Source organism: Salminus brasiliensis, chromosome 13 (genome assembly GCF_030463535.1).
Source record: "Salminus brasiliensis chromosome 13, fSalBra1.hap2, whole genome shotgun sequence".
Taxonomy (NCBI): domain Eukaryota; kingdom Metazoa; phylum Chordata; class Actinopteri; order Characiformes; family Bryconidae; genus Salminus; species Salminus brasiliensis.
In genome coordinates, this window is record NC_132890.1 from 3,028,017 (window position 1) to 3,040,328 (window position 12,312).

The window sequence follows — 12,312 nt, forward strand, 5'->3', positions numbered from 1 at the left end:
TCCAAATATGAGCAGCAAATAAACCCCCTACGCATTATTATTTACTTCAGTGGGGCAAAATACTGGCTTAATAATGTTGTAAATAGCACTACTGACACTGTGAGCTCTTCACTAATGAGTGTGGAAAAGCAGCAACTGAACAAAATCAGTAATCCTGCATTTATTAAAGCTTGTGTTCACATTTAAACATCCTACTTTGATATTGAGGCATTCAGTAGTGTATTTACAGCACTGTACAGGTTGTAGTCTCCTCTAAAAGCTGTGGGAAAGCTGCTTATCTGGGCAGTAAGTGTTTATCTCCTGAGTAAATCACTGATATTAGAATAAACTCTAATAATAACACTCCTACAGAAAGTGGTGGAGGTTCTCCATCACTGTGATCATCATTAGAACATCTCCAAAGTTCTCCTCATGGAGTCTAGTATTATTTAGAGTTCTCCTCAGGACAACACCTGGTTTGGGGGTAAATCAGGGCTTAATGATGGTAAATCAGGTGAGCTGCTGCTGCTGCTGCTGCTGCTGTTGTAGTTGAACACATCCTCCACGCTGTGCTGGCTGGACTGGGGGGCGTCCAGGAGAAACCTGGAGGAACCGAGCTCTGTTCTTCAGACTAGCTCACTGACAAGATCTCACTACTTTCTTCAGAATGAGAAGCTCTTGTTTCTCCTTTTTACTGGATTTATGTTCAGCTGCATCTGTACAGTATATATTGGATTGTATATTGTATATATATATATATATACATATATATTGGGAGTATGGAGGCACAGCAGACTGTTTGATGCCTACAGTGGAGTAAAGTGTCTCTCACCGTCACACACTGGGCAGCACTGTCCAGGCAGGTTCACTGGGTGAGAGCAGCCGGATTTAAAGCAGGGTCTCCGACTGCAGGTCACATGACCATTCGTACACACACACTGTTTACAGCGGTCTGCAGTGTCAGAAAACTCCTGATTGTTCTGATACTCCACACCAGCATAGTAACAACCTGGAAGACACACACACATAGACTTGCTTTTAAATATATAACAGCCCAGCCGATTGCACACCACACAGCAGGACACACACATAAACATACCATCACAGCTCTGACAGCAATGCCCCTGAACAGGATATGGGCAGTCGATGGGTGGGCATCGTCTCTTCTCGCATGTCACAGTGCCTTCACGACACACACACATTCCACAGGGGTCTGATCTGTCTGCGAACGCTGCACCATTAGCGTGCTCCACTCCATCATACAGACAGCCTGCAGGAGAGGAAATTCACAGCTTTACAGAGAATCAAGTTCAGCCAAAAAATTAAATGTACACCACTTCTCCCTTAGTACTGTATGGACAAAAATATTGGGACACAATGCATTTGGGCATTCACCAGTAGAATAGGACTCTCTGAAGCAGATAAACATCATGACCCTATTGGCACTATGCTGCCTAGTACCAGGCGTGGGCTATAGAGGGGTATGAAGCCCCCCAGCATTGAGGAGCTGTGGAGCAGTGGAAGAACTGTGTTCTCTGGGATGATGGTGGAGGAGCTCCATCCAGTACTTTTACGTAGAGGTGGGGAGTTGGGAATGAGGTGATCATCTGACATCTCTTGTCGCTGAATGCAATCAAATCCTCACAGCAATGATCTTCCAAAATCTAGTAGAAAGTCTTCTTCTCTGGACAGTAGAGACAGTATACCCTTGATTTCAGAAGATACAATACACAAGCAGGTGTCCCAATACTTTTGTCCATATAGTGTATAGCTTAGCTCCTGACCAGCATAGGGTATGCTCTCGTTAGAGCAGCACCAACTTGACCAGGCTAATCAACCAGCATGACCAAGCTGGCTGACCGTCATGACCAGAATGACCACACTGGTCTACTGGCATGACTACGTTGGTTGACCAGCATGGCTACACTGTGACCAAACTAGTCAACCAGCATGACCAGCTTGAAAATCAGCTTGGTCAGGTTGGTCATGCTGGTAGACTCTAGCTTTTCTCTGGGTGTCCAGCTTTTTAACCACCTTGACCATCAAAGACCAGCTTAGACCATCTAAGCAAAGTTTTCAGAGATGAAGTTTCTCAGGATTACGAGACAGATTTGTGCTCCCATACCATCACACGTGCGACAGCACTCCTGGAGGATGGGGTGACTGCAGCGGACGTGGGGGCAGGGCTTACGGTGGCAGCTCACGGACCCATTGGTGCAAGAGCACGTTTGACAGCTGTCTCTGGGATGGTGGAAGCGCTGTGTGTTTCTGTATTTCTGTCCTTCATAATCACAATTAGCAGGAGGTGCTGCAACACAAACAAGAGCCATACTGAAGGATTAATAACAGGAGTCTGCTGACGATTTACACACACCACCTCTCTACAGAGGATCTCTTAAAAAAAAAGATCAGAAAAAGATTCCATTAATTAAAGATGGTGTTTTGACCTGGACATGGAGGGCTCGGAGGACGTGGATCAGAGCATTGAGTAGGAGCACATCTCTTCGCCAAACACTGTACATTGCCGTTCTACAGAGATCAGCAAAGGAAACAGAACAGGACAGTTCAACCCCTCAGACCCTGTGTGTCAGCCCAGTCATTATGTTCATAGGCCCAATAATAGAACCTGGTGGGACGCCACACAAACGCCTGGTGGGATACCTTGGGATTAAAAACTGAACAACAAGGGTAAACCATGTGTGGGTTCTACTTTCTCCTGCAAAGAGAGGGACTCTTTTTTTAATGCGACTGTGTGGCATCACTTACAGTGCAGTGGCATTCCCGGCACCTGTCAGTTGGATGAGGAAAGACCATGCCGTTGGGATACTCCTTCCCTGCATAGCTACAACCTAGAAGAAAAGATGATGCAAAGGGATGTGAATTTGTGCAGTTGTGTGCAGGGGTGCACAGCAAAATCAGAGGCATCAGCAGATAATTACATAAAATTAGAAGTCAAATGTATTAGTATGATACTTTTTACAAGCCAATCTAAATAAAAATAAATAAATAAAATAAATAAATAAATAAATAAATAAAATAAAATAAAATAAAATAAAATAAAATAAAATAAAATAAAATAAAATAAAATAAAATATGTAACCCTAAGTGAGAGATGCAAAGGCCATAGGGCAAGAAAAACTCCCTCAGAACTGGAGGAAGAAACCTTGGGAGAGACCAAGACTCACAAGGGGGACCCGACCCGTCCTCCTCTGGTTAGAACCTCTAAAAAATGACTAATAAACGGTATAAAGTCACCATAGACCCACGTAAGCCCATTATTATGCATTATCAATGACATGCTGATCAGCAGTAGCACTAATTATAATAATAATAATAATAATAATAATAATAGAAATAATTACTTATACTTCTCTGTTTTTGATTTGAACAGCTATGAATGTTTCTGTCTCAGCATTGGCAGTGCTGTGGACACCCTTTCTAATGAATGCATTTAGCTACTTTTAATTGGGCAAATGGGCAAATGCACATACACAGCTTGTCAAGTCCCTGTAGACAAGTACTGCCAATAGAATAGGACTCTCTTCATAAACATAAACCTGCTGGCACAATGCCTAATGCCAAGTGTGGGCTAGAGAGGTATAAAGCCCCCCATCATTGGAATGTTTTGAAGGCTAAATTTTTTGCATAACAGTGAGTGTAAGTGTGTGCGTACCATTGCAGTTGTTCTGACAGCATGTCCCCGAGACAGGATTATGACAGTTGGGTCTGGGACACCGTTGGTGGCAGTTCACCTGCCCTCCTGAACACACACACTCTTCACATGGGTTCCTCGGATTGGGGAACGTTTGTCCATTAACAAACGAGTGGTCCTCGAAAAGACAGTCTGTAAACAGAGAACGGACAGCGGGCCTCAACTACAGCACTACAGTTACAGTAACATAAAGTTCGCTAAAGTTTAGGATGATGACGTTATAAAGGGTGCGTCCCAATTGCTTATGACACACTAATGGGCTACCTGAGGGGTGCGTGGCGAGGTGGTGGTACAGTGCAGCGAGTGTCTCATTGGATGTGTGGAAAATGGGTCTCAGCCACCAGCAGTGGCAAAAATCCCGGTCTAAAGGAAATTATGCTGGTAGACCCGTATGATCGTAGGCCGTACTTCCTTTACGTTATGGTCTTTGGCCACGCCCACATGCAGTCACTCCTTTAAGCCAATTATTAACATCTGCTTTGCGACCCATTTTCCACACCCACTGCCCTGCACCACCTCTTCTCAATCTATAAATCCCGTCACACACCCCGCAGGTATTTACAGCCACATCAGCCTCTTGCAGCGCCATCTGCAGGAGCTTTGCCTCAAAAAACAGTTAGTATTACTAAATAATACTCGGCTGGGACACCCATCATTTCAGACAGGCTGTGTTTTTTTTACCTGCACAGCGGGGGCAGCAGTTTCCGGGTGGGGTGGTAGGGTTGGAGCAGGAGGGTGGCGGACACGGGGTTGGAGCAGGAGACTTCTCACCACACCTCACGGTGCCTTTCTACACACACAAGCATAGACTTGTTGATCAAGACAAACTATAACTGCAACCATTTGGTTTCTTTAACAGCTACACTATATGTCCAAAAAATTGTGGACACCTTTTCCAATTAATGCATTCAGCTACTTTAAGTTGCACCCATTGCTGACACAGATGTGCAAATGCACACACACACACAGAGCTTAATGCAAGGTGTGGGCTATAGAGGGGTATAAAGCCCCCCAGCATTGAGGAGCTGTGGAGCAGTGGAGGAACTGTGTTCTCTGGAATGATGCTGATGGTGCTCCATCCAGTACTTTTAGGATTGCCTGGGATGTTGAGAATGAGGTTGGAGAATGGTTCTTATTGCTGATTGCAATCAAATCCTAACTGCAATGCTACTCCAAAATCTAGCAGAAAGCCTTCTTCTCTGGACAGTAGAGACAGTTACTCCAACAAAAGCAGGATATGCTCTTTCTAATGCACTTGATTTCGAAATAAACAATGGTTAAGTAGGTGTCCCAATACTTTTGTCCATATAGTGTATTTGTATTGATCCGCTCATCGAGGGAAATACAGAAGCAGAGTAAAATGCAGAAGCAAGTAATGTAGGTTATTTGGAGATTTGAACTCTGAAGGTACCTGACAGGTGCACCTCTGACAAGGACGATCAGGGTCGAAGAACGTTTGGCCGTTTTCATAAACGCGATGGTTGTAGAGACAGTGATCACAAGACGGACAGCATGCTCCTGAGATGAACACACAGGAAGTGATCAGAAACATATTTGCAACTAAATGATCAATTTATTTACAAACGATACAACAAAATCAATCAATCTTTCTGCTTAAAGCTGCAGTTCACAAATTCACTGCAAATATGATCTATTGGCATGTGAAATCCTCTTAAATCCAGCCTATCTCTGATATTCTCATTTTTACATGGCTGTAAGAATATTATAGAGTTATTCAACTGATCACTAACTGATAAGTGGCCATGCTGCATTGTTAATATGCACACACAGCAAATATTTTTGCATGCATTAATATTCTACTAATAACAGGCCAAAACATCATAACAGGCTACATGCATAACCGATGATGGTTAGACTTCTATTTTGCATAACTTTTATAGTCAGGCAGGTAAAATGTATCAATTATAAATAAATAGGATCTTTTTTCTGAGCTCAGTTTGAAAAGTTAAGGCTATTATACAGAAATAATAATATTAATAATTATTATTATGATTAAAAATGCAGGCTCTGAGTGGTTCAGCAGTCTAATGCATTACCACTATAGGGTCTGCAAATTCAAATCCTAAGCCATGCCGCTTTGCCATCAGCAGACTGAGGGGGCATTTCATTACAGGGGTTTAATTAGTGCAGATTCTGAATCTGCTGCTACTGATGCATTTCGTCTGCATGTCAGAATATCACGATAAATACCATGTATTAAATCAATACTGTGATATAATATCTTTACCACAGCACCCACCCCTACTAGCAACCACCTGAAACACCATAGCAAACACTTGGAATACCATAGCATCGGCTGATCAATTGCCTTGGCAAGGTCCTAGAAAGCATTGAATAATGAACACCTGGGATATGCCAAGCGGCTCTCCAGGTGGGTAGATGGCGCTCTCTCCTCACACATCACTCTTAAAGCGAATTTGGCTGGCAACTCGGCTGGCTAACCAGTAGCATGCTAGCTAATACAGTCAAGGGAGTGGACCAGGGAGTGGACTCTGCTGGTTAACGAGTAGTATGCTAGCTACATTGGCTGGCTAGCGAGTAGCATGCTAGCTACATCGTCTGGCTAACGCATTGGGTCCTAAATGGTCCTTCTGTAAAATGACGTCAGAGGGGATAAGATGTATCCGGGGGGATAGGATATGTCCGGGGGGATAGGATGTGTCTGGGGGGATAGGATGTGTCACGATACCGGCATAGGCGTCTGTTAGCTGGTGAGGTGGAGCTGGGGACCTAAAAGCGTGTCCCACAGGTGTGTCTGGTTTTGCATGTATCAGAGGAGACGTGTGTTGAGGCCTTACCCTTCTAGTGTCGGGAGCATTGCTAGTACTAGGGACTAAAGGAAAAAAACTAAAACTGCTTGGTTTGACCTGATCTGACCTGTGGATCTGACTCTGAGTTTGTTTGTTTTTTCCAAATCAGGGTTTGGACGTCGACCAGAAGTAAGTTTTGTTTCGACATGTCTCTTATCCCACTAATCCCTAAACAATCAGACTGAAGGGGTGGCACCAGCCACTCTGGCCAAACCAGACCACACGTAGTGAATATGTCTTAAATACGACTGAAATTAGGAAGCACTTAAGCTGATAAAGCCATAATAATATTTTAAATTCACCCCTTAAACAGCCTATGGTCTACGGACTATTATAACCTTCTATTACCAGAGAATTGCCCCACCAGATTGTTATTCTGTTATTCTGACTGAGTGAACATCAACTGTTTCAATGAAATATGGTGGCCTTTAGGGTGTGCCTCATGTTTGGTCAGTGCAACCTTTCCTATTGGCTCCAGACATCATCTATTGGCCTACTGAGTGTGTCTTTCCCCCCTCACTCACCACCAGTATGTAGTCATTCCCCCCAGGATACCCTCTCTGCAGTCTACACTTGCTTGTTTGTAATGGCTGACTCTCTGGCCTCAGTGTTGTAGAGCCAGACTGAATGTGACTGTATGCTGGCTGAGCAGTGCAGTGCTCACTCCTGCATTAGCACAGGATTATACTGTCAGACTAATATCAGTCATAAAAGTGATGAGATTATTCACCTACCGTTGAGATTGTGGGTTAAAATTCAGTTCAAGTATTTAAAGAAAGTTATTGCAACCTATTGTGTTTCAAATATACAGTGAGTCCAAGAAGTATTTGATCCCTTGCTGATTTTCTTTGTTTGCCCACTAATAAAGACACTATCCTTCTGCACTTTTAATGGTAGATATATTCTAACATGGAGAGACAGAATATCAAGACAAAAATCCAGAATATAATTTTAAAGAATATATTTTAATTAATTTGTATTTCAATGAGGAAAATAAGTATTTGATCCCTCTTGCCAAACACACTCAATACTTAGTGGCAAAGCCTTTGTTTGCAAGCACAGCGGTGAGACGTTTGTTGTAGTTAACCACAAGTTTAGCACACACACCAGGGGGAATTTTGGCCCACTCTTCTTTGCAGATCCTCTCTAAATCATGAAGGTTGGTGGGCTGTCGCTTGGCAACTCTGACCTTCAGCTCCCTCCATAGATTTTCGATCGGATTGAGGTCTGGCGACTGGCTGGGCCACTCCATGACCTTAATGTGATTTTTCTTGAGCCAATCCTTTGTTGCCTTTGCTGTATGTTTAGGGTCGTTATCATGTTGGAAGACCCAACCACGGCCCATTTTCAGATCCCTGGCAGAGGGGAGGAGGTTGTCCCTCAGGATTGTGCGGTACATGGCTCCATCCATCTTCCCAGTGATGCGGTGAAGTAGCCCTGTACCCTTGGCAGAGAAACACCCCCAAAACATTATGCTTCCACCTCCATGCTTGACGGTGGGCACAGTGTTCTTGGGGTCATAGGCAGCATTTTTCTTCCTCCACACATGGCGGGTGGAGTTGAGGCCAAAAAGTTCAATTTTGGTCTCGTCTGACCACAAAACCTTCTCCCAATAACTTGGTTCATCTTTCAAATGATCATTGGCATACTTGAGGCGCGCCTCCACATGTGCTCTCTTCAGCAGGGGTACCTTTCGGGCACTGCAGGATGTGAATCCATTGTTGCGCAAAGTGTTGCCAATTGTTTCCTTGCAAACTGTGGTCCCAGCTGCCTTCAGGTCATTTGCTAACTCCTGCCGAGTGGTTGCAGGACGATTTCTGACTGTTCTCAGCATCATTGCCACCCCACGAGGCGAAATCTTCTTTGGAGCACCGGGCCGAGGTCTGTTGATTGTCATGTTATACTCTTTAAACTTTCTGATAATTGCACCAATAGTTGTTACTTTCACATCCAACACCTTACTAATCTTTTTGTAGCCCATTCCAGCTTTGTGAAGGTCAACAATTCTGACTCTGAGGTCCTGTGACAGCTCTTTGGTTTTACCCATGTTGGAGACTTGAAATCTGTGTGATCTGTCTGATTCTGTGGACAGGTGTTTTTCACACAAGTGATTAGTGAGAACAGGTGGCTTCAGGTCAGGTAACAAGTTGATTGGGAGTGTCTAACTGGTCTGTAAAAGCCAGAACTGCTAATGAATACTAAGGGATCAAATACTTATTTCACTCCATGAAATACAAATCAATTAATATATATTCCTTAGATTTATTTTCTGGATTTTCTTTTTAATATTCTGTCTCTCCATGTAAGAATACATCTACCATTAAAAGTATAGAATGATCATGTCTTTATTAGTGGGCCAACGAAGAAAATCAGCAAGGGATCAAATACTTCTTGGACTCACTGTATATATATATATAATATATATTTAGTGTATATATACACATACATACATATATTTAGCATAATAAATATATTCAACTTTTTTTTCAACTTAATTTGTGTAAAGCCTCGAAATATTTACGTTAGCTGGGTTTACAGTGCATCTGCAATTACGCTAAAAAAATTTAAATGTTAGAAATAAGTTCATTAATTGGATAATATTGCTACAAAAATGTAAAATAATACATATAAAGACCACTGAGAGGATTTCACTTGCTAAGAAATTATTATTTTTATTATTATCTCGCTCTCACCAGGTTCCAAGTTGGGATGTTGGCAGGGCGGAGGAATACAATCTCTGAATCCACACGACACCTTCCCACCCGAACATAAGCACTCTGTGCAAGGAGCACCTTTAGGGTTCCACTGGGCACCTTCGTTATACTCCACACCATCCGACACACACCCTACACACACAGGAACACCAGCACAGCACAACAGCAACAGTTAAACAGTGGTACAACCTGGCAGTGACTGTCAGCAGAAAGCCTCGGGTGGGTCTGTTTTGGTAGGGGAGTGGTAAGAGCTGGTCCACTACCACAGAGGTAGCTTAGCTGATGTACAACTTCCAGTCCTTTGAACACACTGATCAGCCATAACATTAAAACCATCATAAGGTTGTTCAGCTCTGAGTCATTGAGGCATAGACTCTGAAGGTGTCCTGCTGTGGTGTCTGGCACCAAGACTAAGGCTAGCAGCAGATTCTTTAAGTCCTGTAAGTTGTGAGGTGAGCGAGGCCTCCATGAACATCAATCTGGCCACCACATGTCCTTCCTTCGCTCACTTTTTGTAGGTACTGACCACTGCATACAGAGAACATCCCCACAAGTCCTGCCTGATGTTCTGGAGATGTTCTGACCCAGTCATTGTCTAGAACATCACAGTTTGGTTCTTGTATTTGCCCATTTGTCCCGCTCCAACACCTTCAAGAACTGACTGATCACCTGCTGCCTAATAAGGAGATCCCACTGGAACCAGATAATCAATGTTTTTCACTGCACCTGTCACCTGGTTTTAATGTTATGGCTGATCGATTTACAACAACGACAATTCAAAGAACCATGTACACGCTACAGTACATCACCAATAGAGGGTGCTGTTTACTCTGGGTGTATCTGTGTGCATTACCTTTGCAATGAGGGCAGCAAGTGTTGGGGTCTCTGATGGGGTTTGAGCAAAGCGCAGGAGGGCATATCTCTGCTTGGCACCTTACATTCCCTCTCTTTACCACACACACACAACAGACACACACACACACACACACACACATACACATACACATATGGTGTCAAAAATGAAACATTTGATGGTAATTTGATTGAATATGATTGATGATGATGATGATGATGATGATGATGATGATGCAGGCCATTGTTTCAGTCTGACCTCGCAGGTACACTTGAGGCAGGGTCCATTTCCAGGGGCCTTAAATGTCACACCATCAGCGTACACTCTCCCCTCAAATTCACACGCTGCACACAGAGCAGGAGCACAGATCAGGGCTCACCGCAGCTCTGAGGATTCAGGCACTCTCAACAATAAATGGCACAGAAGAACCACATTTGGTTCCTTAAAGAACCATGTTTGTAGAGATGTGAGAGTGTGAAGAACCTCTAAATCGGGGAGGAACTTTTACATCAAGTGAAGGTTCTTTAGACCTAAGGTTCTTCACACTTATCTCTATTATGAACATGGTTCTGCTTCGTGGAACCGAAAGTGGTTCTTTCATGGCATCGCTCAAAGAACCATGTGAAGCACCTTTATAAAAGAGAGAGAGAGAGAGAGAGAGTTACTCACAGTCACATGTGGGGCAGCACTCGCCCTGTCGTCGTACTGGGTGTGAGCAGCTTCTGGGACATGAAGACTGTCTGTTTTCACACTTTACTTCTCCAGCCTGGACACACACACACACACACACACACACACACACACACACACACACACACACACACACACACACACACACACACACACACACTTTACAATACTCAAAATAAAGGTTTTACAAATGTGTTTGACTGTGTTTATAATAGAGATGAGTGTGAAAAACCTTTTAAAGGTCTAAAGAACCATCACTAGATGTAATTTTTTTTATCAATTTAAAGGTTCTTCTCACTTACATCGAAGAACCACTTTTGGTTCCACAAAGAACCATCTTTGTAATAGAAATGTGTAAATGAAAACAACTATAGAACCATTAATTTATGTAAAAGGTCTTTATCAATGTAAAGGTTCTCCATACACACATACAAGAACCACTTTTGGTTCCACAAAGAACCATGTTTGTAACAGAGATGAGATGTATGTATTAAGAACCTTTTAAAGGTCTAAAGAACCATTCCTTGTAAAAAACTCTTTACAAATGTAAAGGTTCTTCTCACTTACAACAAAGAAACACTTTTGGTTCCACAAAGAACCATGTTTGTAATAGAAATGTGTAATTGAGAACATCTTTAGATCCATCACTTGATGTAAAAGTTCTTTATCAATTTAAAGGTACTTCATACACACACGTAAAAGAACCACTTTTGGTTCCACAAAGAACCATCTTTGTAATAGAAATGTGTAACATCTTTAGAACTATCACTTGATGTAAAGGTTCTTTATCAATATGTGAGATGTGAGTGTGAAGAACCTTTTAAAGGTCTGAAGAACCATTACTTGATGTTAAAATTCTTCAATTTAAAGGTTCCTAATACTCACACATAAGAGGAACCACATTTGGTTCCATAAAGAACTATCTTTGTAGTAGAAATGTGTAACATCTTTAGAACTATCACTTGATGTAAAGGTTCTTTATCAATATAAAGGTTCCTCACACTCACACATAGAAGAACCCTTTTTGGTTCCATAAAGAACCATGTTCGTAATTGAGCTGTTGGAGAAGTGTGAAGAACCTTTTAAAGGTCTAAAGAACCATTACTTGATGTAAAAATTCTTTACAAATGTGAAGGTTCTTTACACTTACATCAAAGAACCACTTTTAATTCCACAAAGAACCATCTTTGTAAAAACATGTGTAAGTGAGAACTTAACAACAATTAGTTGTTAAGTAGTTGTAACAACAAAAGTTCTCAATTTAAATGTTCCTCACACCTAGAAGAACCCTTTTGGTTCTACAAAGAAGCACATGTGTTTCAGAAATGTAAGGAACCCTTATATTTTACAGCGAATGAAAGGTCCTTTTCATCCTTTAAAAGGCTCTTATATTGGTCTCAGGTCTCACACATTTCTAATACAAGCATGGTTCTTTAAAGAACCAAAAGGGGTTCTTGGATGGCACCTCTCAGAACTATTTGTAGCACCTTTATTGTTAGGAGTGTCTGCACATGACCTAATCATACACACATG

The 12,312-nt window shown here is 42.3% G+C and overlaps 1 protein-coding gene across 1 annotated transcript in view; it reads right to left on the bottom strand.

Moving 5' to 3' along the window:
- The window catches only part of kcp (kielin cysteine rich BMP regulator), a 55,290-nt gene that overhangs the window by 12,706 nt on the left and 30,272 nt on the right, over nucleotides 1–12,312 (bottom strand). The window contains exons 16-27 of the mRNA XM_072695811.1: nucleotides 10,759–10,855; nucleotides 10,348–10,433; nucleotides 10,090–10,183; nucleotides 9,216–9,368; nucleotides 5,103–5,209; nucleotides 4,373–4,481; nucleotides 3,653–3,823; nucleotides 2,746–2,828; nucleotides 2,427–2,508; nucleotides 2,105–2,287; nucleotides 1,079–1,249; nucleotides 812–988 (exon numbers count right to left, since the gene is read on the bottom strand). Of these exons, the coding sequence (XP_072551912.1) occupies nucleotides 812–988; nucleotides 1,079–1,249; nucleotides 2,105–2,287; nucleotides 2,427–2,508; nucleotides 2,746–2,828; nucleotides 3,653–3,823; nucleotides 4,373–4,481; nucleotides 5,103–5,209; nucleotides 9,216–9,368; nucleotides 10,090–10,183; nucleotides 10,348–10,433; nucleotides 10,759–10,855 (1,513 nt within the window). The remainder of the gene's footprint in view (nucleotides 1–811; nucleotides 989–1,078; nucleotides 1,250–2,104; nucleotides 2,288–2,426; nucleotides 2,509–2,745; nucleotides 2,829–3,652; nucleotides 3,824–4,372; nucleotides 4,482–5,102; nucleotides 5,210–9,215; nucleotides 9,369–10,089; nucleotides 10,184–10,347; nucleotides 10,434–10,758; nucleotides 10,856–12,312) is intronic.